Source organism: Ovis canadensis, chromosome 3, assembly GCF_042477335.2.
Source record: "Ovis canadensis isolate MfBH-ARS-UI-01 breed Bighorn chromosome 3, ARS-UI_OviCan_v2, whole genome shotgun sequence".
Lineage (NCBI taxonomy): Eukaryota > Metazoa > Chordata > Mammalia > Artiodactyla > Bovidae > Ovis > Ovis canadensis.
In genome coordinates this window covers 19,729,829-19,757,046 of record NC_091247.1, presented here as the reverse complement: position 1 = coordinate 19,757,046, position 27,218 = coordinate 19,729,829, and the positions used below count along the sequence as shown (strand labels likewise).

Sequence of the window (27,218 nt, the reverse complement as noted above, 5' to 3'; positions counted from 1 at the left end):
CTGGTGGCTCAGACAGTAAAGCATCTGTCTGCCTGCAATGCAGGAGACCTGGGTTTGACCTCTGGATTGGGAAGATCCCCAGGAGAAGGAAGTGGCAACCCACTCTAGTACTGTTGCCTGGAAAATTCCGTTGATGGAGGTGCCTGGTAGGCTACAGTCAGTAGGATCACAAAGAGTCATACATAACTGAGCAACTTCACATACGTATAGGTTATACATTTTGTATCTAAATATACATTTTATATACATATAGATTACATTTTATATCTAAGTATATAAAACCTGACAATGTGTAACTATAAAACCTGAAAATATATACTTAGGAAATAGCTATTCTTCTGGTCTTGGGCAGTATCACCTGACTTGTGTTTACAGGTAACTCTAAAATGTGTCCAGTGTAGCCCTCTCTTTTCTCCTGAGCCCTGGTGCCTGGTTTTCAGACACCTGATGGCATCCATCAGAATCCAGGCGTACACTGAGTTAACCAGTCTTATATGGAACATAATTTTGTTTTTTTCTCTGTTTAACTTCTCTCATTCACTGGATTTTTCTAAAGACACTTTCTAATAACAGTTTTACATTCACAGCAAAAGTGAGAGGAAGGTGTAGAGATTTCCCACATAACCCCTGTCCCCCACACGTGCATTATGTCCAGACCCAACCCACCCAAGGATATTATGTTAATATCCTTCACCAAAGGGGGATGTTTGTTACAGCTGATGAACCTACATTAATATGTGATAATCCCCTGAAGCCCACAGTTTACATTAGGGTTCACCCTTGGTGGTGTTCATGCTGTGGTTTGAGACACATGTATAGAGACACATGTCCACTATTAGAAGGTAAGCATATTTTCGCTTCCCCGACACCCTCTGAGCTCCACCTTTTCATCCCTTTCCTTGACCCCTAGCACCCACTGAGCTTCTGCCTGAGTCCATTGCTTTACCTTTTCTACAGGGTCATTTAGTTGAGATCGTAGCCTTTTCAGATTGGCTTCTTTTGCTTAGAAAGGGTCTCTCTCTGTCTTTTCGTAGCTTGATACCCTGATTCTTTTTAGCGCTAAATAATACTGTGTTGTCTGAATGTATCACGGTGTACTTAGAGCCACTGGGGGGCATCTGGGTCTCTTGGGTACATAATTTCTTGCCCTTTATTCCACCCTATGTCTTTTTTTTCCTGATCATCTCCAAGGATAGATCCTAACTGACCGTATTCCCCAGCTTTCTAGTCACTTTACCTAGACATTTGGTAGAAATTTTTAAATACCATTTTTCAGTATTTCTCCTCCCATCTCCTCCATAGAGATATCTGTCAATTCTAGCTTACTAGTGTATCTTCACCCTTGGATTCCAGTTGCCCTGATTCAGGCCCTGTCTCTGTTCCCATTTCCTCAAGTGGCCTCTCCTGTCTTTCTCATGTCTGAGTTCTGACTCAGTAGCCCACCATGTACCATGCGGCTGCAGAATCACAGAGCAGCTTTCTTTGTTCTGAGATTCTTGACTCACTCTTCTGCTTGTCACCTTTCTCCTCCTTATCCTCTTTTTCCCTAGTCATTTCCCCTTACCTGCAGAGTGAGGTCACGGCATATTAAATCTTTTACAATCTGGCCTGGTCAAAAATTGTTTTTTTCAAATTTTGCCACTCTCCGTGCATTATCAGACTGCTCACCACTCCTCAGGAGACTGGAAATGCTCTTCCCAAATTCCTATCTGTTGAAAAGTACCTTTCTTTCAAGCCTCCTCCCCTATGTGCACCCCTCCTCCCTCCCCCTCCCCACTGAGATGTCTCTTTTTGGAATTACTTTTTACCCCTCTACTCCTAGAGCACTTATGTCTGCTTAGCATCCTTCATAAAGTGCCTTGTAGCATAGAGTCTGGTTTGTTTATTACTCAAGTTGTGAGTGAGTGCCTTGGGGTCAAGAACTAGGACATATCTCCTTGTTTCTAAATCTGTCTTGGAAATGATAATAGAAAAGCCTTCAGTGTGTCTCAAATATTAAAAACTCAGCATATCATAGAATTTTATTAAAGGTTAGTCAGAGGAGAGTGAAAAAGTTGGCTTAAAGATCAACATTCGGAAAACTAAGATCATGGCATCTGGTCCCATCACTTAATGGGAAATAGATGGGGAAACAGTGGAAACAGTGTCAGACTTTAATTTTGGGGGCTCCAAAATCACTGCAGATGGTGATTGCAGCCATGAAATTAAAAGACACTTACTCTTTGGAAGGAAAGTTATGACCAACCTAGATAGCATATTCAAAAGCAGAGACATTACTTTGCCAATAAAGGTCCGTCTAGTCAAGGCTATGGTTTTCCCAGTGGTCATGTATGGATGTGAGAGTTGGACTCTGAAGAAAGCTGAGCACCAAAGAATTGATGCTTTTGAACTGTGGTGTTGGAGAAGACTCTTGAGAGTCCCTTGGACTACAAGGAGATCCAACCAGTCCATTCTAAAGGAGATCGGTCCTGGGTGTTCTTTGGAAGGACTGATGCTAAAGCTGAAACTCCAATACTTTGGCCACCTCATGTGAAGAGTTGCCTCATTGGAAAAGACTGATGCTGGGAGGGATTGGGGGCAGGAGGAGAAGGGGATGACAGAGGATGAGGTGGCTGGATGGCATCACCGACTCAATGGACGTGAGTTTGAGTGAACTCTGGGAGTTGGTGATAGACAGGGAGGCTTGGCGTGCTGCAGTTCATGGGGTCGCAAAGAGTTGGACACAACTGAGCAACTGAACTGAACTGAACTGAGTCAGAATCTAGGTACATACAGGTAATAAATAGCCCAAGTTCCTTAGTGTCTCATGGTTTGCCAATTTTTTTGTATAGTTCAGTTGCTCAGTCGTGTCCAACTCTTTGTGACCCCATGGACTGCAGCATGCCAGGCTTCCCTGTCCATCACCAGCTCCTGGAGCTTGCTTAAAATCATGTCCGTCGAGTCAGTGATGCTATCCAACCATCTCATCCTTTGTATCACCTTCTCCTGCTTTCAATCTTTCCCAGCACCAGAGTCTTTTCCAATGAGTCAGTTCTTTGCATCAGGTAGCCAAAGTATTGGAGCTTCAGCTTCAGCATCAGTCCTTCCAATGAATATTCAGGACAGATTTTCTTTAGGATTGACTAGTTTGATCTCTTTGCAGTCCAAGAGACTCTCAAGTGTCTTCTCCAAAACAACAGTTCAAAAGCATCAATCCTTTGGTGCTCAGCTTTCTTTATAGTCCAACTCTCATGTCCATACATGACTACTGGAAAAACCATAGCTTTGACTAGACGGACCCTTGTTGGCAATTTTTTGTGTAGTTGTTGTACAAAAACAGCATTCTGACTCAACAACGTAGAGCCATATTTACTCTCAGTAGTGGAGAAGCAGGCAGTAAGATAAAGTCTGTTAGGTAGAGCCAGGGGCCACCACAGACAGGTTCGTTTTTTCCAGCCTCTTCCTTAAGCTGTCTACTGTACAAACCATGTCAGGTAGGTTAGTTTATCTTATTTCCAAGCCTACTGCAGATTAGGACAGTAGGAAGCCCTGAGCTGTATTCAAGTATCATCTGTTTAAGTTTATAGTTGGGCTACAGTGAGAGCTCAGTTGGTAGAGAATCCGCCTGCAATGGAGGAGACCTGGTTCGATTCCTGGGTCGGGAAGATCCTCTGGAGAAGAGATAGGCTACCCACTCCAGTATTCTTGGGCTTCCCTTGTGGCTCAGCTGGTGAAGAATCCACCTGCAATGCGAGAGACCTGGGTTTGATCTTTGGGTTGGGAAGATCCCTTGGAGAAGGGAAAGGCTACCCCCTCCAGTATTCTGGCCTGGAGAATTCCGTGAAGTGTATAGTCCATGGGGTCGCAAGGAGTCGGATACAACTGAGCGACTTTCACTTCACTAAGTTTATAGTGCATTTCTAGAAAATGTTCTGTTCAGAAGTGATACAAATAAAAAGGAATTCAGTGTCAGTCCTGAGCTATCCAAGTAGGTGTCAATCGTAAAGCTTTATTATGTTGAAATCACAGTTGTGCACTGTATCCTTTGAGAACAATGCAATGGCCTAGGGGGAAATTGATGAGGCTATCCTATAAGGGAAGGAAATATCCGTTATGTTTCCAAGTAACTCAGAGTCAGTAAACTTACACCATCAGCTTCCCTCCTACCCCATGTTAATTCTTAACTTATTATTGGTGCATGCTTCCTCTCCCAGTTTTGGAATCTGAAGTTGACAGACTCACTAATTCTCATTCAGCATAGTAGCCATGCTTAAAAAGCCATGTTTCAAAACCATGTATTTCCTTGAGAAATGTTTTTACATCAAAAAATGTTAACTAAAGAAAATTCTTTCCAACATATTAAGCATAAAGTTAGCCCCAAACACTCATTTTTAGCTCATTGTGTGCAGCAGCCAAATAATATATATTTGCTGTGAAATAGGTTAATAGGATTTGATTGTGGATAAGAAATAAGCTGGTCCCATCACTTCATGGGAAATAGATGGGGAAACAGTGGAAACAGTGTCAGACTTTAATTTTGGGGGCTCCAAAATCACTGCAGATAGTGATTGCAGCCATGAAATTAAAAGACACTTACTCTTTGGAAGGAAAGTTATGACCAACCTAGATAGCATATTCAAAAGCAGAGACATTACTTTGCCAATAAAGGTCCGTCTAGTCAAGGCTATGGTTTTCCCAGTGGTCATGTATGGATGAGAGTTGGACTCTGAAGAAAGCTGAGCACCAAAGAATTGATGCTTTTGAACTGTGGTGTTGGAGAAGACTCTTGAGAGTCCCTTGGACTGCAAGGAGATCCAACCAGTCCATTCTGAAGGAGATCAGCCCTGGGATTTCTTTGGAAGGACTGATGCTAAAGCTGAAACTCCAGTACTTTGGCCACCTCATGTGAAGAGTTGACTCATTGGAAAAGACTCTGATGCTGGGAGGGATTGGGGGCAGGAGGAGAAGGGGATGACAGAGGATGAGATGGCTGGATAGCATCACCGACTTGATGGACGTGAGTTTGAGTGAACTCCGGGAGTTAGTGATGGACAGGGAAGCCTGGCGTGCTGCAATTCATGGGGTTGCAAAGAGTCGGACACGACTGAGCGACTGAACTGAACTGAACTGAACTGAACTGAAGAAATAAGCAAGAAGGAAGGCCTGGAAATTGGTTCTTTAACAATTTCATAATAATTTAGTAAATCGTGCCTTTTTTTTTTAATTTTTATTTTTACTTTATTTTACTTTGCAATACTGTATTGGTTTTGCCATACATTGACATGAATCCACCACGAGAGTACATGCATTCCCAAACATGAACCCCCCCCCCACCTCCCTCCCCATAACATCTCTCTGGGTCATTCCCGTGCGCCGGTCCCAAGCATCCTGTATCTTGCATCGGACATAGACTGGCGATTCGTTTCTTACATGATAGTATACATGTTTCAATGCCATTCTCCCAAATCATCCCACCCTCTCCCTCAGAGTCCAGAAGTCCGCTATACACATCTGTGTCTCTTTTGCTGTCTGGCATACAGGGTCATCATTGCCATCTTTCTAAATTCCATATATATGTGTTAGTATACTATATTGGTGTTTTTCTTTCTGGCTTACTTCACTCTGTATGATCGGCTCCAGTTTCATCCATCTCATCAGAACTGATTCAAATGTATTCTTTTTAATGGCTGGGTAATACTCCGTTGTATATAGGTACCACAGCTTTCTTATCCATTCATCTGCTGATGGACATCTAGGTTGTTTCCATGTCCTGGCTATTATAAACAGTGCTGCGATGAACATTGGGGTACATGTGTCTCTTTCGATTCTGGTTTCCTCGGTGTGTATGCCCAGCAGTGGGGTTGCTGGGTCATAAGGCAGTTCTGTTTACAATTTTTTAAGGAATCTCCACACTGTTCTCCATAGTGGCTGTACTAGTTTGCATTCCCACCAACAGTGTAAGAGGGTTCCCTTTTCTCCACACTCTCTCCAGCATTTATTGCTTGCAGACTTTTGGATCGCAGACATTCTGACTGGTGTGAAGTGGTACCTCATTGTGGTTTTGATTTGCATTTCTCTAATAATGAGTGATGTTGAGCGTCTTTTCATGTGTTTGTTAGCCATCCGTATGTCTTCTTTGGAGAAATGTCTATTTAGTTCTTTGGCCCATTTTTTGATTGGGTCATTTATTTTTCTGGAATTGAGCTGCATAAGTTGCTTGTATATTTTTGAGATTAGTTGTTTGTCAGTTGCTTCATTTGTTATTATTTTCTTATGTTGCTTTTTAATAAATTGTTGAGTAAGATGTTTTTAAGCTGTCTTCCTGGGCAGATTTTATTCTAATATTAACTTTAAATTTTGACATTCTTTTTCTTACAGAGCCTTCCTAATATTCTCACTGATGATCGATTTAAAGTTATGTTTGAGAACCCTGACTTCCAAGTAGACGAAGAAAGTGAAGAATTTAGGCTTTTGAATCCACTTGTTTCCAAAATTAGTGAAAAAAGGAAGAAGAAACTGAGACTCTTAGAACAACAGGAACTTCATGGAAAAGTAATGTACTGTTTATCATTTAGAATTTGTGTAATATTTAGTTTTCTGTATAGGTTAGAAGAGTCATTGAATAAAGCTATAATTTGTTTGACCTTCAGCTTAGGAATATACCTTCTTTTATTAAAGACTTTTTTCCAGTGCACGCAATGTCACAGACTCTGATAGGTTAATGCTATTTAAAAGGAAATAACGGGTCGATATTTTTGGCAGAGGGAAAGGAGCTGCTTCTTAACTATTTTTATTTTCAGGAAGAGGAGGAAGAACCGGAAGGAAAACCAAGTGATGCAGAAAGTTCTGAGAGTTCAGATGATGAAAAAGACTGGGTCGCAGAGGTCAGGAAACAGCGCCGGCTTCTCCAACAGGAGGAAAAAGTGAAGAGGCAGGAACAGCTCCGGGAGGATCAGCAGACGGTCCTCAAGCCGCAGTTCTATGAGATCAAAGCTGGCGAGGAATTCAGAAGCTTCAAAGATTCAGCCACAAAACAGAAGCTGATGAAGTGAGTAATGCTGCCCCTGATCCTGGCTTGCTCAGTGTCCAGCCTTGCTCTTCCTGGCTGGCCCTGTGCCCTCAAGGGGTCATCTTGATCTTTGGAGTTCATGTGACAGTAGCAGCTCGAGGCCAGAGGGGAAATACACTGGTCCTTACTGTAGTGATTCTGAACAACTTTTTGAGGCATAGTTTACATAGAGTAGGATGCAGGGTGTAGCCCCAGGAGTATTGGTAAATACGTACATTAGAGCACTTTGATTCTGCAAAACCCACACTCTTAAAAATGATGGTGGCAATTGTAGAGGTAACAGCTTCTTTCACAAAAAAGTTATTTTTAAAATATTTCAGTTACGTTTACTCTCATCGTAGCTTATCTGAGTATTTAAAAGGTCACTTGGAAAATTTGCCAGGAATTTTTTTAGCTTTATGTAGGAAAACAAAGAGATCAGAAAGAATGGTATTCTGGAATAGGTGAGTACACAGGAACAGAAAGTGGTTGCCAGGGTTGGGGCCTGGGGAGACACCACTTAATGAGCTATGCGGTTTCCATTTGGAATGATGAGAAAGTTCTAGAAATGGATAGTGATAATGGTTGCACAACAGTGTGACTGTTCACTGAAGAATAGTTAAAATGGTAAGTTTTATGGTTAAATATTTTACTACAGTAAAAATTTTAAAAAGTCATCGTTAAAAAGAAATGGTATTATTTGAACAGTCTCAGTTGTCAGGTGTCTAAGTAAGGAGTTAGGTGTTTAAGCCCCCAGTGTTTATAAGCTCTAAGTCACATGAGAGTCACATGAAATTCTCTGCTTTGAGAATTTCTTGGCCGAGTGTTGATATACGGGATCTGGATGTAATAGAGTAGACAGCCTTGTAAGAAGAGCCTAAAGGTCTGGGAGGCCAAGGGGAAAGGGCGGGGGGTGCCAAGCAAGGCAGATGAGGCATCAGACAGGGGCTGTTCCAGTTCTGTGCCCTGTGCTTTTCTAACCCCCAGCTTCCTGGTTTGAAAATTGTGCTTTTTCAGACAGAAGAAGAGGGGAAAGGTGGGGAGGACATTGATAGATAGACTGAATTGTTTCTGGAATGGAGAGATGCCCATTCATCTTTATTTTGCCAGTTTCTAGCGAATGTCTGAGGCACAAAATGTTGAGGGAATCCTTCAACTTAGATCCAGGAGCATCTAGAAATTCTGGCTGTGCCTAACAGAAGATACATCAGTAGACAAACAATCTAGTAATAGGTTTAATATCTCATGAAAAGATTTTCTTTACCTACCAACCTCACTTTTTTTTGGTAACAAGTTTCTTTAAATGTAATTTACATAACTATCACATACATAAAGTACATAGTCCACTGGTTTTTGGTATAGTCACAGAGTTGGACAGCCACCGCCAGAGTCAGTTTTAGAGCGTTTCGTCACAGCCCCACAAGCAGAGTTCCTTACCCCATCCGTCAGTATTCACTCCCATTTACTCCATCTCATCTCACCCCCAGGCAACCACTGATCTGTTCTCTAGCTCTATAGGTTTGTCTTTTGTGACATTTCATGTGAATGTTATCATATATGTGGCATTTTGTCCCATTGCCTTTACTTGGAATGATGTCTTTAATGTTCATCCATGTGGTAGCATGTGTCTGTTCCATTCAGCTTTATTCCAGGGTATGGGTAATGCTGCATTTTATTTATCCATGTATCAGTTGATGGGTATGCTTGGTGTTTCAACCTTTCAGTGCTGCTGTGAACATCTGTATATGTGTTTGCATGGACATATGCTTTCATTTCTCCCGGCTGCATACCTAGGAGTGGGACTGCTGGTCACACGGTAACGTTATGTCTAACCTTCTGAGAAACTGTCAGACTTTTTTCCAAAAAGACTACTTCACTTTCTGTCTCCATCAGCAGTGTGTGCAACCCCACTTTTTATGTAGCTGTCATTCTTAGATTTTTACCTGGAGTCCTAGTTAGAAGCAGAGGGAAGACTGCTTGTTTTTAGTATCTGTTTCTATGGAGTGAATTTCTTTGTTAGATTATCCCGTGTTTTTGTCTTGCGTTATTTGCTTTACCTCTGGCTCCTGAATCTGTATCTGGACCAGAGTAGGCACTTGATGAATCCTTGTGAGGCTGTGGATCTTCTATGCATTGACTCCTTGTCAGGCAGCCCTGGAAGTTACTCTTCCAAGATCTGCTGAAAAAGAACTCATTTACCCGAAAACCACTGACCAGGACGGTCTGGGAGCAGTCGTTTTCAGTGTAACCATGGTAACAGGAAGCTGCAGTTTGAGGGTGGGAGACAAGACCAGACTGTCTCACGTTCTTGTTTTGCCTGTGAGCTTTGGTAGGATATTTATGTAGAAAACAAAAGGGATGTACATTTAGTATTTAACAATAAATGATAGCCAAGCTAATACACTGCAGTTACACATTCTTAATAAGTTAAGCATCAATAAGTTACATAGTTGTTTTGAGAAGAGCTATATGAGTGATAATCCTTACACAGGCTTAACAGTCCCATTGCTTAGAGTAACCACCCTTTGGTAGGAATAGCCCGCAGTTTGCTGGTGTTTGGGCGCACACTCCTTGTTGAATTCTAGTCTTGACTGGATTATTTTGGCAAATCCCGAACTTATAATGTTATAATATTATTTAATGAAGCCTTGTACCATTATCCTTCAGAGAGCTAAAGTGACTCCTTATGCTTATTCTTGGAGTTACCACAAGGCAGTCAGCAAAACGCAGCATCGGAGTCAAGTGGATTATGTTTGAAAGTCCACTTGGACTTGCTCAGCTTTAAAACCATTTCAGTTTTTAAAACCAGAGTGAGTTCTCTCCATTGCTTAGCCTGGTAACGAGCGTCACATGAATACATACGTCTGTCAGCACATTCTTAGGTGCCTTCCAGTGCACTGTGCTTTCCTCCTGCGTTTATTCATCCACATGTCAACCTCCCCACCCACCCATCCGTCAGTCAGACAGTCGTCTGGTGCCTCGGGTGAGCAGAGTGCCATCCTGGGCCCCAGGGGTGGGAAGGAAGGGCCCGGCTCACGTGCTGGAAGCACCGCCATTCTCGCCGGGGCTCTGTGAGGCACCTGGAAGTCCTGGGAACGTGTGCGAGGAAGAGAGGGGGTGGATTTTTAGAGGTTCACTGAAGTCTTAATTAGAGGTCATATTGAAACTGGTCTTTTGAAAGAAAAAGGATGAACACTGAGAGCAGGGTGGGAAAGCTGGTTTTCTTGGCCAAAGGGGCCGTATGAACAGGACAGCTGTTTGGAGGCGAGGGAAGAGCTGTGGTCGTGCAGCGAGAGCACCAAGTGAGCAGCAGGGAGCACAGCCCGGGAGCCGGGGAGGCAGGCGCATGAGGCCCTGGCCCTGGCTGAGGTACGGGCGAGCCAGGGGAGGTTGGGGCTAAGATTATTGTGATCAGATCTGTTCAGTCCCTCCTCCCAGTTATGTAAATACTTAACACAGTAAAAGCAGTGCATGTTTGTTGTAGAAAATAAAAGCATAGGTGTAACAAAGCCCTATTTCCCAGAAAATGTTAGTGAAATACTGCAGTTTTAGAGAGAAAATGCAGGGAGAAACTGGGCCCATGAGATCAGCTAGCCAAGTGTAATAAAGCAGTCCCAGGGGCAAGTGATGAATGCCTGACATGGGGTGGAGAGGAGCAGACAGACGTTGAACCAGATTATTCCTGAGCGTGTCTAAGAAGAAGAAGCACACTACAATACCGTTTGATTACTAATTTAATATCAAAGGAGGTGGGGCGATGTTGAAATGTCTAGCAGTGTTGCCACTGAGATAAAGGATACAGAATGAAAAACAAATTTAAGGCTCAACGTATTGAGCTGGGTATTCAGCACATTGAGTCTCCAAGACCCATGTGTCCTCCTGGTCATGTTCGGCTGACAAATGGGAATGTAGGAGGTAGGCCAGAGACATTGGTTTAAGAGATAGCAGCCTCCCTGTGGGGTTGAGACCCTGGCTTAAAAAGGCTTTGCAGAAGTGCATACAGGGAAACGAGGGCTCAGAATAAAGCCCTTGGGAACAACAGATGTTTTTTTTTAAGTCTATGGTGAAAACCATAGACTTCTCTAAAAGCATACAAGTGCATGCGAAGTAATAGATATGGTTTTAGAGGTGTCAGGAATGTACTGCTAGCCTGGGGCTAAGAGGTCTGATTTAGAGGGCTGAAGGAAGGTGGGCAGTAAACAGTACTAAGAAGTCGCCCAAAAGTTGGGGGTGGGGTGGGGACTGGAAAGAGCTAAGCGTGGAGAGGATGTCACAGAGAAGGGCATGGTACCGATGTTGGGTGGAGGGGGGGTTCCCAACGTGGAGGCGTGGCTGTGGGAAGAGTGTCAAGATCAAGGAAAGAATGGGAGAAAAAAGAACATTGTGAACAATTAGCGTAGATGGTTCCTTCAAGATACTGGCAGTGAGAGGAAGGAACCAAGGCCAATAGCTTGACAGGAAAGGGTTCTTAGGCTTGAGAGCTGTCTTATTAATATGCAGAGAGGAATTAACCATGGAAAGGGCAGAGTGAAGAAATGACTGGACTGAATTGGTAGGGCTGTACTGGGTGAGCAGTCAGGAGCGAATGGAGCCAGGAGCTACCAGTTAAAGAGACGGTCCATCTTCAGAAACCAGGGAGACAATTCAGGATGGGTGGGAGTGACTCTGTTTCTAGGTAGAAAGAGAAGATGTTCACACTGGCCTCTGTTGGGAATCAGGGCACGTGACCCCCTTCAGTTACCGGGGTAGCCTTGGTCTGGGGCACCTGATGTACGTGCTAGAGGTGTCTGTAAACTCAGGAGAAAGAGTCCTTAGGATAGCTTTCCAGATTTTGGTAACAGATGATAGCTCCTCTCCTTAGGCGATAAATACTACATGCCGGGAGGCCCTTACAGCTCAATTCATGAAAACATTCTTTGAAGCACCTGCTCTGTGGTCGTTGTAGTTGTTGTTCAGTCACTAAATTGTGTCCAACTCTCTGCAAAGAGATTTTCTGCCTTCAAGGAACTCATCTTCATCAGGTACTTTGGTATCTCGTGGTGAGTTGCTTATCATGTCTGCAACCTTATCCTCTTTGAATCAAACAACTGTGGCCAGCTAATTTCCTTCTCACTGATAGTAGATAAGAACTAAAAGTCTAATTCTGAAAGAAGTTTCATTTCAAACTTTTTCTTTCTTTAAAAGAGAATCTTTTATTACTCCAGTAATCGGTACTCCACTGATATACAAGCATGTTATCATCGCTGTATGTATGACTTTATTATCACAAGCATGCTATCGCTGAAATACAAATATAGGATGAAAGGTAACAGTCTCCTCTCACCCGACACTCCCTCCCTGAGGTCCTGAGTGACCTCCTGGTCACTCCCAGGTATGCACACACTCATGTGTACATTTGTGGATCGCACTAATCTCATTGCCAAGTCACATGTTCTTTTCATTGAAAAACAAGTTTTGAAATGTTTTCTTTGTAAGTGCATGGAGGTTTGCCTTATGGCTGCATAAGTATTTCAGAAGGTGGATGGGCCATAATACCTAATTTTGAGTATTTAGGTTGTTTCTTGATTTTCTCTTCCATTTTCACAGTTATAAATATGTACCGACGTGCAAGAATTTCTTTAGACCATAACCTGACAATAGAGTTTGCTGGGTCATAATAGGTGTGTGTGATCAGTGTGGCCAGGTTGTCCTCCAGAAAGGCTTCGTGTGCCTGTCCCCGCCACACTGGTAACAATAGTGGAACCTTCTCAGATTTTAACTGAGCTGAAGGTTGAGCTAACACCTAGTGGTTGCCTGAACTTACATCTGCTGCAGTAGAGGCTTTGAAGCAATGTGTGCAAAGTGGAAGCACTCAGTTTTCAGTAACCTTTATGTGTTACAAAGTTACATGTTTAAACAAAGTACTTAAAATTCACCATTTATCTGTGGATTCATTTCTCTACTCTCTTTGTATCCCCTTTAATGCAGACTGTGGAGGGGTGATTCCTTTATTTTCCTTCAGTTTACCTCTTCTCTTCTGTGTATTCTTGCCACCTCTTCTTAATATCTTATGCTTCTGTTAGGTCCATACCATTTCTGTCCTTTATCGAGCCCGTCTTTGCATGAAATGTTCCCTTGGTATCTAATTTTCTTGAATAGATCTCTGGTCTTTCCTGTCCTATTGTTTTCCTCTATTTCTTTGCATTGATCGCTGAGGAAGGCTTTCTTATCTCTCCTTGCTACTCTTTGGAACTCTTCATTCAACTGGGAAGATCTTTCCTTTTCTCCTTTGCTTTTTACTTCTTTTCTTTTCACAGCTATTTGTAAGGCCTCCTCAGACAGCCATTTTGCTTTCTTGCATTTCTTTTCCATGGGGATCTTGATCCCTGTCTCCTGTACAATGTCATGAACCTCCGTCTGTAGTTCATCAGGCACTCTATCTATCAGATCTAGTCCCTTAAATCTATTTCTCACTTCTACTGTATAATCATAAGGGATTTGATTTAGGTCATCCCTGAATAGTCTAGTGGTTTTCCCTACTTTCTTCAATTTAAGTCTGAATTTGGAAATAAGGAGTTCATGATCTGAGCCACAGTCAGCTCCTGGTCTTGTTTTTGCCGACTGTGTAGAGCTTCTCCATCTTTGGCTACAAAGAATATAATCAATCTGATTTTGGTGTTGACCATCTGGTGATGTCCATGTGTAAAGTCTTCTCTTGTGTTGTTGGAAGAGGGTGTTTGTTATGACCAGTGCATTCTCTTGGCAAAACTTTATTAGTCTTTGCCCTGCTTCATTCCGTATTCCAAGGCCAAATTTGCCCGTTACCCAGGTGTTTCTTGACTTCCTACCTTTGCATAAAAATTCTCCAAGCCAGGCTTCAGCAATACATGAACCGTGAACTTGCAGATGTTCAAGCTGGTTTTAGAAAAGGCAGAGGAACCAGAGATCAAATTGACAACATCCGCTGGATCATGGAAAAAGCAAGAGAGTTCCAGAAAAACATCTATTTCTGCTTTATTGACTATGCTAAAGCCTTTGACTGTGTGGATCACAATAAACTGTGGAAAATTCTTCATGAGATGGGAATACCAGAACACCTGACCTGCTTCTTGAGAAACCTATATACAGGTCAGGAAGCAACAGTTAGAACTGGACATGGAACAACAGACTGGTTCCAAATAGGAAAAGGAATACATCAAGGCTGTATACTGTCACCCTGCTTATTTAACTTGTATACAGAATATATCATGAGAAATGCTGGGCTGGAAGAAACACAAGCTGGAATCAACATTGCTGGGAGAAATATCAATAACCTTAGAAAGGCAGATGACACCACCCTTATGGCAGAAAGTAAAGAGGAACTAAAAAGCCTCTGAAAGTGGAGAGTGAAAAAGTTGGCTTAAAGCTCAACATTCAGAAAACTAAGATCATGGCATCTGGTCCCATCACTTCAGGCAAATAGATGGGGAAATAGTGGAAACAGCATCAGACTTTATTTTTTGGGCTCCAGAATCACTGCAGATGGTGACTGCAGCCATGAAATTAAAAGACGGTTACTCCTTGGACGGAAAGTTATGACCAACCTAGATAGCATATTCAGAAGCAAAAACATTACTTTGCCAACAAAGGTCCGTCTAGTCAAGGCTATGGTTTTTCCAGTAGTCATGTATGGATGTGAGAGTTGGACTGTGAAGAAGGCTGAGCGCCAAAGAATTGATGCTTTTGAACTGTGATGTTGGAGAAGACTCTTGAGAATCCCTTGGACTTCAAGGATATCCATTCAGTTCATTCTGAAGGAGATAAGCCCTGGGATTCCTTTGGAAGGAATGATGCGAAAGCTGAAGCTCCAGTACTTTGGCCACCTCATGCGAAGAGTTGCCTCATTGGAAAAGACTGATGCTGGGAGGGATTGGGGGCAGGAGGAGAAGGGGACGACAGAGGATGAGATGGCTGGATGGTATCACCGACTCGATGGATGTGAGTCTGAGTGAACTCCGGGAGTTAGAGATGGACAGGGAGGCCTGGCATGCTGTGATTCATGGGGTCGCAAAGAGTCAGACACCACTGAGCAACTGAACTGACTGACTCCTTGGAAGGAAAGTTATGACCAACCTAGATAGCATATTCAAAAGCAGAGACATTACTTTGCCGACAAATGTCCGTCTAGTCAAGGTTATGGTTTTTCCTGTGGTCATGTATGGATGTGAGAGTTGCACTGTGAAGAAAGCTGATTGCTGAAGAATTGATGCTTTTGAACTGTGGTGTTGGAGAAGACTCTTGAGAGTCTCTTGGACTGCAAGGAGATCCAAACAGTCCATTCTAAAGATCAGTCCTGGGTGTTCTTTGGAAGGACTGATGCTAAAGCATCCAATACTTTGGCCACCTCATGCGAAGAGTTGACTCATTGGAAAAGATTCTGATGCTGGGAGGGATTGGGGGCAGGAGGAGAAGGGGACGACCCAGGATGAGATGGCTGGATGGCATCATGGACTTGATGGACGTGAGTCTGAGTGAACTCCGGGAGATGGTGATGGACAGGGAGGCCTGGCGTGCTGCAGTTCATGGGGTCTCGAGTCAGACACGACTGAACTGAACTGAACTTACCTCTTCTCTGTGCCTTTATGGATTTCTTCCACTCTCTCCCTCCCTTTCCTCACAAAATGATTTTAAGAACTCCAAGAAGGAGCATTATTATTAATTTAATATCAGTGCGTGTGTGTGTTTTAGAGCCTCAAAGAAATAAATCATTCAGCTATCCTGGAGCATCTAATAAATACCTTAGTATTTCCCCCTGGAGTTTATGCCCACTCTTCTTTCTTCTAATACAGCCATACTGATCATGTACGTTCTTGACCTCGTGTCCACTCCATCCTGTGGTGAGTACTTCTCTCACTTTTCACCTGCTATATATAGCCCGTGTCATATCTGTCTTCTTGGCAGTCCCCGCAGTCATCATGAGAAAAGCTTTTTATTTTTTCCTATTGAAATTCCTAACTTGACCGTCAATTAGAAAGTAGCCAGAGGCGAGCAGACCTGAAGGCTAGACAGGGAGGGGAGCGGGACAGGGAAGGGAGCGTGACTGGGAGGGCCAGCCATCCTGGGCGAGTGTGAGAAGGACAAGCACTGAGGCTCCTGCGTTTCCTTCTTTGTTCACAGTAGACAGTTTGCAGGTTTCTGGCCGGGTCTTCCATTGTCTCTGACCAAATTCACACTCGGGTAGCAGGCTTGGGGATTGCTGGTTTGCAGCCGCATTCACAGGCTGACTTTGAAGGGAAGAAAGTGGGACCTGCTTTACTGCAGAAGCCTCTGGCCTTGGCCCCCGTGTCTGATCCTCTGCCACGGCTCCTTCCAAAGCTCAGGTCTCTCCAGGGAGCCAAGACAGGACAAGTCTCTACAAGCGCACGGCCAGGTACCCGGAGAGGAGACCAGAGCTGCTCTGCCCTGTCATGGAGGAGCTAGGTCATCCTGAGAAGAGTAGTAATTTCCCACAATTTACTTGAAAAGTCTTTTTCTTCCCAAATTAGTGTTCTCTGGATACCACCTTGTCTCAGTGGCTCCATAGTTATTCAGAATTCCTGTTACCTTTAAAATCTCAGCGATTATAGCCCTGGAAAGAAAGAGCAAAAATGAAATGAACGACCAAAGGCATTTGCTGAGGCTGACATGAGTCACACATGCTGGAGTCGGTTTACACTTTACTTTTGAATTCTGGTTAAAAAAAAAAAAAAAGAAAAGGCAAAACCAAACCTTCATTTCACTCAGTTTGTCATGTGGAAGCTTGTCATTTAGAATACTTAACGGACACATTTCCTGAACAAAACTTTATAAATCAAGCATGGTCTGGCACATGCCTGGAAACCAGAAATTCCTAAATTGGTATCCTGGTTTTAGACTCGAATCCTTCTGTGGCCTGGGGCAAGTTATAGAATATCTTACCTCCCTTTTTGCCATCTATATTCTGTCTCAGGGATGTTGAAAGGATTAATTAGTTAGTCTGTTAAGAACTTTGAAGATGAAAAGTACTTTAAAAGTGCTTCTTAATAGCATTATTGCTTAGAAAAGAGTTGCTACTTCTATGCTAACCACTTTATGTCTCAAATTATGTAAGGAAGGTATATTTAGTACTAACTAGTCGTCGTAAACTAGAGGTAGAGCTTTCAAAGCTGTGAACATCAAACACTGGCTTTCAGAATTTCAAAGGAGCATCACTGTCTTGTGGAGCTGTGTTCTCAGTAATTAGTCCCAAAGATCGTGTTTCAGGAAAAAGACGACTCTTTCATACAATGTGCCACCACCACCACCAGTCTCTTTAAAATTCAGCCAAGCTTTTAAATTAGAAAAGGGTGCATTCAGTTTTAAGTTGGTGCAAGGAGTATTGGAAGTGTTTTTACTTGTTTTTTTTGAGGAAGGAACTGAATAGAAGAGACAACCTTATTCTTTTTGGTTCCCTCTCCTCTCCTCTCCTAGTTTCATTCCAGGTATGTGAGGGTATTGCTTTAACCTTTTCTAGAGGGATTCCCAAATCCACCTGCCAAAGGAGATGTGGTTTGATCCCTGGGTCAGGAAAATTCCCTGGAGGAGGAAATGGCAACCTACTCCAATGTCTTTTTTTTCATTTTAATTGAAGAATAATTGCTTTACAGTATTGTGTTGGTTTCTGCCATACATCAACATGAATCATGCCACTCCAGTATTCTTAACCTGGAGAATCCCATGGACAGAGGAGCCTGGCAGGCTCCAGTCCATGGGGTCGCAAAGAATTGGACATGAATGAATATGCACACATGCAGAGGGCTAGAGCTGACATTCAGTTCAGTTCAGTTCAGTCGCTCAGGCATGTCTGACTCTTTGCAACCCCATGAATCGCAGCACGCCAGGCCTCCCTGTCTATCACCATCTCCCGGAGTTCACCCAGACTCACATCCATCGAGTCCGTGATGCCATCCAGCCATCTCATCCTGGGTCGTCCCCCTCTCCTCCTGCCCCCAATCTAAAACTTACTAAAAATATCTATCTTTAGGCTTAGTTCTGTTTTTTCACTCTAAAGCAAGTTAATGCTGATCTGCTTTTATAATAAAGCATTGTTATAAGAACATGTAATGAAGTGTTATATAACTGGTACTAAATTCAAAATCAGAATCAACATCTTGACTGTCATAGATGCAGTGAGTTGCCAGGCACAGCAGACCATAGCAAAGACAAAGATTATAGAAAGAGATTTTAGAAACATGATCACGAAGTGAAATTTGAGCTGGGGGTAAATTGTGTCCGAAAGTACGTCAAGTACGAAGTTGAAAGGAGAGGTGGCCCTGGATCAGGCTCAGTCAGCACCCAGTGCCATCAGATGATCTCATGTGTCAAGTTGCTTGTGCTGTGGGCAATGAGCGTGGCCGACAAGCTAAGGAGTGAAGGAAAAGTCAAGAGTTCTCATGGCACTTCTCTGTGGCTTGACCTGAAAGGCTCTGTGTTCACTGCTGTGTAGAAGGTGAATGAGTTGCTGAGATGCTCACATACCTAACTGGTGCCTGGATTTAGTATAAAATGGTTTAGCAGCTTAAGTGCCTCTGACCGTTACAGTAAATTACATGCTTCAGAAATATGGCTCCTTTGCATTTTGGCTTCAGAAATGTGATTTAGTAACATAAATAGCAAGCACTGAAATATGTGGAACCACCACTTAAAACACTTAATTAGTGGGTGTTTGGGACATCCATTGTTCCTACTGCCTATTTGCTGAGTCTGAGTAATGACGGTTTGAGTGTCTGCAATTCTGTCCATTGATTGTGTTAAACAAATGCCATTTTCTGTCTTTACCACATGTGTAAAAGGTCATTCTTTGTGTGATCAATTCTAATTAAAGCTTGTTTCTAATGGGAAATCAAAACATAACCCTAATTAATGTGTCATTCTCTTAAATTTCCTGCAGTAAAACCCTTGAAGACCGGTTGAAACTTGAAGCGAAAAACGGAACATTGAGTGTATCCGACACCACGGTTGGCAGCAAACAACTGACATTTACATTAAAGAAGGTAAGTTGCTTTCTCTTGTTCCTTTTTAATTCACAGAAGGAAGACGAGGCTTCCAGCAGTGTTGTGTGTGTCTGACCTCAGCTGCCTTCCAGGCTTCCCCCTATTGAGGGAGCGTGTGCTGTTCGGGCGTTTTTTCCCTGCAGCCGGAGCCGCTCCTGGGTTGCAGGCACACTGCAAGGCAGAGCATTGGCAGAGCCAGGCGTATGTCTGGTGTCCCGAGGGAGGCAGGCCCCCAGTGACCCCAGGCTCGGTACTGTTGGTGAAGAGCCGCAGCATGGTTTCGGGGTCACTGGGCCACCCGAGGTGGGACCTTGTAAAACAGAAGTCCTGACCATCCACAGCTGTGAAAGAATAGTTCAGGCTCACATGGACTTGATCAAGAACTGGTGATTTCTCATGTGTTCATCACAGTGCAATCAGCTTGCCCAGGGTGGATAGTTTCAGGAGGCGAATTACTCTATCTGCAGTAGGCCCCATTCTAAACTGACTTAACAACAGTCATTTCTAAGCCACCTTTGACGACACCTGGCATACAATGAAGGAGGAATAAGCTGGTTTAAATATTTGCTATGAACAGGTGAGTGAAGAAGCTCCATGGTTTTAGTTTTCAAAAAAATTTTTGTCTCATTTAGTCATTCTTGCTTAGTATGTATTGTCACAAAGAGGGAAAGAATGACAAAGATTTCGCTTCTGATCCTTTTCTTAAATTGAGATACAATACAAGTATCTAAAATCCACCCTTTTAAAAATATACAGTTCATGGTTTTTCAGTTCAGTTCAGTTGCTCAGCCGTGTCCGACTCTTTGTAACCCTATGAATCTCAGCACGCCAGGCCTCCCTGTCCATCACCAACTCCCAGAGTTTTTAGTAGTCACCACATGCTGTGCTCGATTGTCACCGTCTAAATCTGGACCATCCTCATCACTCCAAAAGGAAACCCCACCCTCTCATGTCCCAGCCTGTGGATTTGCCTGTTCTGGACATTGTGTGTATATATAGATCACACAACGTGTTTTCTTTTGTGACTCGCCTCTTTTACCTTAGCATGTTTTTAAAGGCTAATCCATGTTGCAGCCTGTACAAAAGCTTTATTCGTTTTTGCGACTGAGTAATATTTAATTCTGTGAATATACCAGTTTTTTGTTGGTCAGTTGCTAAGTGGAGTCTGACTCTTTTGCGATATTATAGACTGTAGCCCGCCAGGCTCCTCTGTCCATGCGATTCTCCAAGCAAGAATACTAGAGTGGGTTGCCATTCCCTTCTCCAGGGGATCTTCCCGACCCAGAGATTAAATCCATGTCTCCTTCATTGGCCAGCAGATTCTTTACCACTGAACTACCTGGGAAGCCCATACCACAATTTGCTTGTCCCTTAATCTGATGGTGGACATTAGAGTTGGTTTTTTAACTTTTTGAGGAGTGACTAGACTGTTTTCCAAAGCTATGGCACCATTGCCCATTCCCACCATCAGTCTGTGAGGGTTCTGTTTTTTCCCTCATCCTTGCCAATACTTGTTACTGTTGGTCTTTATTGTAGTCATCCTTGTGGGTGTGAAGTGGTATCTCACTATGGTTTTGATTGACATTTTCCTGATGACTAACAATGGTAAAGCATTTTCTTTATGCGCCTCTTGGCCATTCATACATTTCCTTCGGAGAAATGTGTTCACAACGTCCGCTCATTCATCTCTGGTTGTTGACAGCTCTTTCTGATGTCGTCAGAAGGCCTGCCAAATGATAAGGATATTTTTTACTTAGTTACTGTTCATTATATAGATACAAAAAAAAGAGCAGAAAAAGAAAAAATATTGTTTTTTCCTTGTGATGAGAACTCTAAGGGTTTACCCTCTGAACAGCTTTCCTGTGTGTAATATAGCAGTTTTGACTGTAGTCTTCACACTGTACGTCACACCCCTAATACTCCTTTATCTCGTGACTGAAGTTTGTACTTTTGATCACCTTTTCCCAAATCCCCCTCTTCCCACTCCCTCCATTAGAGCTTTTTTATTCTGTGTGTAAGAAGCTTTTCAGTTAAATCTGTCTCCATTTACAGCAGACTTGCATCTTAGATTTCTCATTTAAATAAGCCAAAACTGGCTGTGTGTTCAGACTAACTCATTGTGCCTAGTTTCTTAGAGAGTCTCTGTGTGCCCTCGACCATTCCCTAATTCCCTGTGAAGTTCACGATGCTGAGGGGGCGGCAGGCACAGGTCCCCTGTGGGAAGACCTCACAGGCTCCCGGCTGCCCGGCACAGGGCTCCCTCTGCCGCACAGGGTGAGCTGGGAGGACGCAAGCATACTCCTTCCCCACGTTTCCCCAGTTGGAAGGTACTAAGGTCAGTATCAGTTTATGATTGGTGGTAAACTGGAAATAAGATGGCTCTGATTTTCCCCGCAACACCCCAAAAAACAAAAGAGGGCTACCCTGATGGCTCATCGGTAAAGAATCTGCCTGCAGTGCAGGAGACATGGGTTCGATCCCTTGGCCTGGAAGATCCCCTGGAGGAGGAATTGGCAACCCACTCCAGTATTCTTGCCTGGGAAACTCCTTGGACAGACAAGCCTGGTGGGCTACGGGCCATGGGGTCGCAAACAGTCGGACACAACTTAGTGACTAAACTGCAATACAAAAACGAAACATTTAAGTGAAAATACTTAAAGCAGCCTTGCGGTTGAGTCTAGGAGAGGCTTTGACATTAGTTTGGGGAATGCATCAGTTGGCGTTTGACTTATGCCTGTTTCATCCTTTGACTAATAGAATTTCAACTATTAAATCTTAGTTTTATTTAAGAATTTTTATGGAATTATTTTTTGTTTTTTTTTTAATACAAATCCTTTTATACTAGGTGTGTGATATATTCAAGTAAAATCTCGAGTTTTCCAAGTATTTTCATATATACTTTCTAAAATGTTAATCAAATTGAAGGAGAAAAACCTATGCCTTAATATTATTTAAAATTCTGTAGTGGCAAAACTAGGATTAGGTCCCAGATTCTACTTTTAAATACCCTGTAGTTCATTCCCTCAGGGGCCCTGGGCCAGCCAGGTACTGGTGCAGGTGTGTGCTTTGCGTTTAGCCTCCCCCCTGTGCCGGGGTCCAGCCCCGGTGGATCCAGGGAATTCGAAGGGTGGACGGCGTTGGCGTGGAAAGACTTGTTTCTTAACTATAGCGTAGTAGGAAGATTAAGTGGAGGAAGAGGGCTGAATAGCTTGGTTTACGCGGAAGACCAATAAAATTCCAGACAAGGAATTTGCACCATTTACGTTGGGCCACCGGCGCCCGCTTGAATATCTAAGGGTGCCTCGCTTGAGATTCCAAGTAAAGAGCAGAGAGAGGGAAAGGGAGAGAAGAAGAAAGAGAGAGAAAGACACGGGGGGAGCCAAGAGTCCCAAGAAACCAGGCCGAGAGACTAGTTCGAGAAACTGGCCCCCTCCTTTATTGTTCAGAAGGCCTTTTATACTTTTGATAAAACATGGAGATCAATGGGTAACACAAAATTATGTAGCGTTCGCAGCTCAGACTCTTTCTATACATCATTTTGTATACAAAAGGTCTCAGGTGATTTACATTATCTTCTGGCCAAGAGGCTTGTTAACACTTTTTGGCTCTCTTCCTTAATGAATGTTAATTTTGTTTCCCCTGAAGTGTTTTTCTTTAATCTACATCTCCTTAAAGCATTAAAGTTACATCTCTATAGAACAAAGGTGCAGTGGGATATAACAAAGAAGGTACTTAACTCAAAGATCTAATGTTGCTAATACAAGGTCTACTACTTGTTTTTCTGTATACCAACTATATCTACAAATAAAGGATGTGAAAATTTGGCAGCAAGTATTGACTCAACAAATGAAACTTTTAATCAGTCCTATTCTAAAGATTTTGACTCCTCGGAAGCCCCTACATTCCCAGGATGTTTTAAGCTTCCTGTGCCTCCTGCGGTCAGGAGGCCTCAAACAATCACACTCGCAGCTGTACGAGTCCTGCAGGCAGGCTAGAAAGCCATCAGAGGGGTTTTTGGATTGAAACACTCTTTCAAATGCAGAAGACTAAAGCCTTGACTTTTTCCAGAAAATGTCAGAAAAGTAGAAAAGCAGAGCACAAAAACCGGCAGATTTTTGTTGGGGTACATGCTTAGGAATTTCCAGAGGGGTCCCTGAAGTCTGAGCACGCCTTGCGTATGTCAGCTTCCTTCCTCATGACCTTGTCACGGGTGGGATTCCTCACACTGGCTCCCGGCACCCCTGTCCCAAGATAGGACTGCCATGGATGTGGGAAAGGAGTCAGGACAGGAACAGGGAGGAGAAGAAGCTGGTTGACTCTTAACTTGTAACGAATCGGTCACACAGTGGCAACATCTTGCAAATACAGCTCTTCTCTAGATTGGAGATAAGGACAGTTTTTTTTCTGGACAGGGGTTTCCCAGGTGGCGCAGTGGTAAAGTGGTAAAACCTGCCAGTGCAAGAGATGCAAGAGACCCGGGTTTGATTCCTGGGGAAGATCCCCTGGAACAGGGAATGGCAACCCACTCTAGTTTTCTTACCTGGAGAATCCCATGGACAGAGGAGCCTGGCGGACTGCCGCCCATGGGATCCTGAATGAACACACGCATATTTCTGGACAGAGGTTTTTCTGCAGGGATCGCTGCTACCTCTGAGCTCATGTGTAGACACCTGCCTTTGTGGGGACTCCACGGGCCGGGCCTCATGGAGTGTGCTCCAGGAGACAGAGGAGGGGCTCCTGGAAGCCCACACCCCCAAGGGAAATCCACGACAGATGTCCGTATCAAAGATACAGAGCAGCTCCTGACTTAAAAAGCCCCAGCACTCCCTGTTTACCTTTATTTAGTACCTCATTTCCCAGAGTTACTTGGACCAGAGGCATTTTTAAAGGGATGCTTCTTAATATGAGAGCTTCCCTGGTGGCTCAGAAGGTTAAGCATCTGCCTGCAGTCCAGGAGATCCCTGGGTCGGGAAGATCCCCTGGAGAAGGAAATGGCAACCCACTCCAGTATTCTTGCCTGGAGAATCCCATGGATGGAAGAGCCTGGTAGGCTACAGTCCACGGGGTCGCAGAGTCGGACACGACCGAACAACTTCACTTTTCTTAATATGAAGAAACAGAATATTAAATAAGCAGTGTTCAGGGGCTTCCTGACACAACATTATCTGCTCTGCTAGGGAGCCTGCAGTTTCCCTTTGGTTTCTGAGTTCTCCATTCACAAAGGAGCCTCAGCCTGCTCTCTGCCATGTGCTAGGGACACACAGAACAGAGCTGTGGCTGTGGGTGCTGCAGTCCTGTGAATGGAGGGAGATCACGTACAGTCACCTCATCGTAATGTGGGACATGATCCTGGAGGCCCAGGGCTGGGAGTGTCAGGGGCCCGGCCCAGCTGGAGGAGTGAGGGACAGCTGGGTGAGGGGCAGCAGAGCCCCGGGGGGTGGGCAGGGCTTCAGCCTCCAGCCTCGCTGGGGGTGGGAGTGAGCCTACATATGTGAAGCACAGCCATCACGGGGCTGCCAACTGTGGCCTCACACGTAGCCTGAAAGGCACGTAGAGCTGTCCAGCAGGGCTGTGTGCAAGGTTAAATTTTAACCGTGGTCTTAAGAACTGTGGAAAACAGTTGAAAAGGTCTAGTTAGTAGGAGACCAGCATACCGTTTCTATTTTTAAAAAGTCACTGTGGCCCGTTGCAGGAGGAGGCAGACTGAGGGGGCTGACAGAGGTTCCTCACTCCGTAGTGAGAGGTCAGGGCTGGCCTCAGGCAGGAAGGACCACGCCCTGGGTTGGGTGGGGCCCGGGGAGTGACCTACAGAGGAGCACACTGGGCAGGGTTACTTTGAAAAGGCTTTGAAAAATGGTACATAGGAAAAGTGCTCGATTCTTCAGAATCTCAGTCCTAGGGTTTCCTCGAATAGGAGAGTCATCAGTTTTTGGTCTTACAAATCATGTTCCTTTCTCATGATTCCGTCACCTCCCAGCTCTTTCACTTTACAGAAGTGGAATAATCCTGGCCATAAGTGAACACAGAGACTTGTTCTTCAAGGCGGACATGTGAATGAGTGCCCCCAGGTGCCTGGAGCAGGGCAGGTCACAGGCTGGCAGACCGTGCAGATGTCTCTAACGCAGCATTTTCAACTCTGAAAGTGGTTGCCCCACCACTGCTGTCAAAGTTGGGCCTTCTTTTAGTTCCACCAGCTAAGATTTTTACTTTGAGCTTCACAGTTAGGGGTTTGTATTCTCCAAACCAGACTTGGTGGAACAGAGCTGTATTCTTAGAACTCCGAAGCTTCTCTTCCCTTCAGCGCAGATTCTACACTGATGTAGCTCTCTTCTATGAAACTAGTGACACTGTTTGGAGGAGGTCTGGTTTTCTCACCTGAGTGTTGAGAACAGTGCCTTCACAGCAGCCATCCCAGAATCCATGTGCCCCTTCCGGCCGTGAACTTGGGATTGACTGACGTGTCTGCCGAGCCTTTATCAGTGTTTAGTGGTAGCTCTCTGCCTTTCAAGTTTGATTCTCTTTGGAACTAGGTCCAGGGGACTGCATTGTTAATCATGGGTGGGTTATTACACAGTTTGGGGACACAGAAGGACTTTCTTTGTCTTTAAGACAGTGTGAATAAACTATTGAATGGCTCTGGCTTGTCAGTGAAGGACAGTTCCGCAAGAGAAGTCGTGGGCGTTTGGAAAGCCATCACGCCTTCTTAAGGCTGGCTCTCCCGTGAGCAGCTGAGTGGCGTGTGGGCTGAGTAGCCAGCCTCGAGCTGTGTGGTTCAGTCCGGCGTGCCCAGGCCGCGCTCCAGCCCAGGGGATTTAAGGCTTCGGCTCTCACAAGGGACCATGGCGGCTGGCACTGGTCCTGCTGTCCCTGCCAGAACCGGGCTAAGGGTGGTGGTCGTGCCATTGGCATTCTGACGGGCCCCCAGAAAGGGCTGTTGGCATGTCCTTTCTCTTTCTTTCTCCTCATGTACTCTTCTTTCTCAGTCGGAGCAGCAGAAGAAGCAGCAGGAGGCTGAGAAACTGCACCGGCAGGAGAGGAAGGCTGTGCGCCGCTCGGCAGGTCATCTCAGGTCCCGGCCCAGGCAGAGGCGGCCATTCCACTGAGACCGGAGCAGGCCCTGCGTGTGACCCCGAGGAGCTCAGTGCATCTCTCCCGCCGGATTGTCGTTCATTTGGGCGTGTTAGCCACAGCCAGGGTTAGGCAGCCCTCAAGTCCCAGGGAACCCTCACGTCTGCAGAGAGAAGTCCAGACTGGGCCGTGGTCCCCAGGCCTCTGGTCAGACTCTGGGGCTAGGCCGGCTGGCCACATGAAGCCCCAGGGCACTTCTGTGCCCTGTGGCTCCCTGAGAACGTTGTTCCTTCCCCCTGGTTTTAATCCAGTGTGAGAGGTGGTTGTCTTCTAATACTGTGAGATGTGCCCCGTGAGCTGAGAGGGTCTTCTGGGCTGCAGACCAGGGCCTGGGGTCTTCTGGGACTGTCTGCCCTGCCCGCTGCTGCTCACGACTCCGCTCGGACCCTGCCTCCGCCCCAAGAGGCCACTCTCCTCTCCCCCGACTATGGGCTTCGGTCATGTTTGTGTTTTTAAGAATGTGCCGGTAAATGTGTTTATGTGTTAGTCTGGGATTTTTTAAAACATATTTTTATACCAAGAGAATGTAAATTAAATGGTAATAGCCATCTAAAACAGAAAGTGGAAGCTGCTGGATATTCTTTTAACCTGGCAGAGGATTAAATAACAGATTTTTTTTTTCCCCCAGTGTCTTAAGTGCAATTAGAGATATACTGGCTGGAGATGACGTTTATGAAAATAAATGCTTTCATTTGAACAGCTTCTTGGAGAGAGACCCATTCCTTGAGTTAATTTGAAAAATGATTTTGGTTTCTTTGTATGTAAATGTGTGAAGAGTCCGAGATAGTGACTGTTGGGGTTGTAAATGATAGAATCTAAGTTGAGATGTCGGGAGCACAAAGGCAAAGGCATTAATGAACACAGCCAGGCTGGAGAGTAACCGCCTCAGGCCACCGGGATCCAGGCCGCCTCCTTTCTCGTCTCCCTCCTGTTGGGACCTTGCTTCCGTCTCCTCGGTCTCCCCTCCGGTCTTCCTGCAGCCGTGCCCCCACCACGTGTCTCTGCTGCCCTGCAAACTGGGAACAGCACGGGTCAGGCTGTGACCTCTGTGGTCG

At 44.5% G+C, this 27,218-nt stretch overlaps 1 protein-coding gene across 1 annotated transcript in view; it reads left to right on the top strand.

Moving 5' to 3' along the window:
- The window catches only part of NOL10 (nucleolar protein 10), a 94,617-nt gene extending 67,757 nt beyond the window's left edge, over positions 1 to 26,860 (top strand). The window contains exons 18-21 of the mRNA XM_069582596.1: positions 6,358 to 6,531; positions 6,780 to 7,027; positions 18,933 to 19,035; positions 26,019 to 26,860. Of these exons, the coding sequence (XP_069438697.1) occupies positions 6,358 to 6,531; positions 6,780 to 7,027; positions 18,933 to 19,035; positions 26,019 to 26,138 (645 nt within the window). The 3' untranslated portion in view covers positions 26,139 to 26,860. The remainder of the gene's footprint in view (positions 1 to 6,357; positions 6,532 to 6,779; positions 7,028 to 18,932; positions 19,036 to 26,018) is intronic.
- Positions 26,861 to 27,218: the final 358 nt, after the last annotated feature.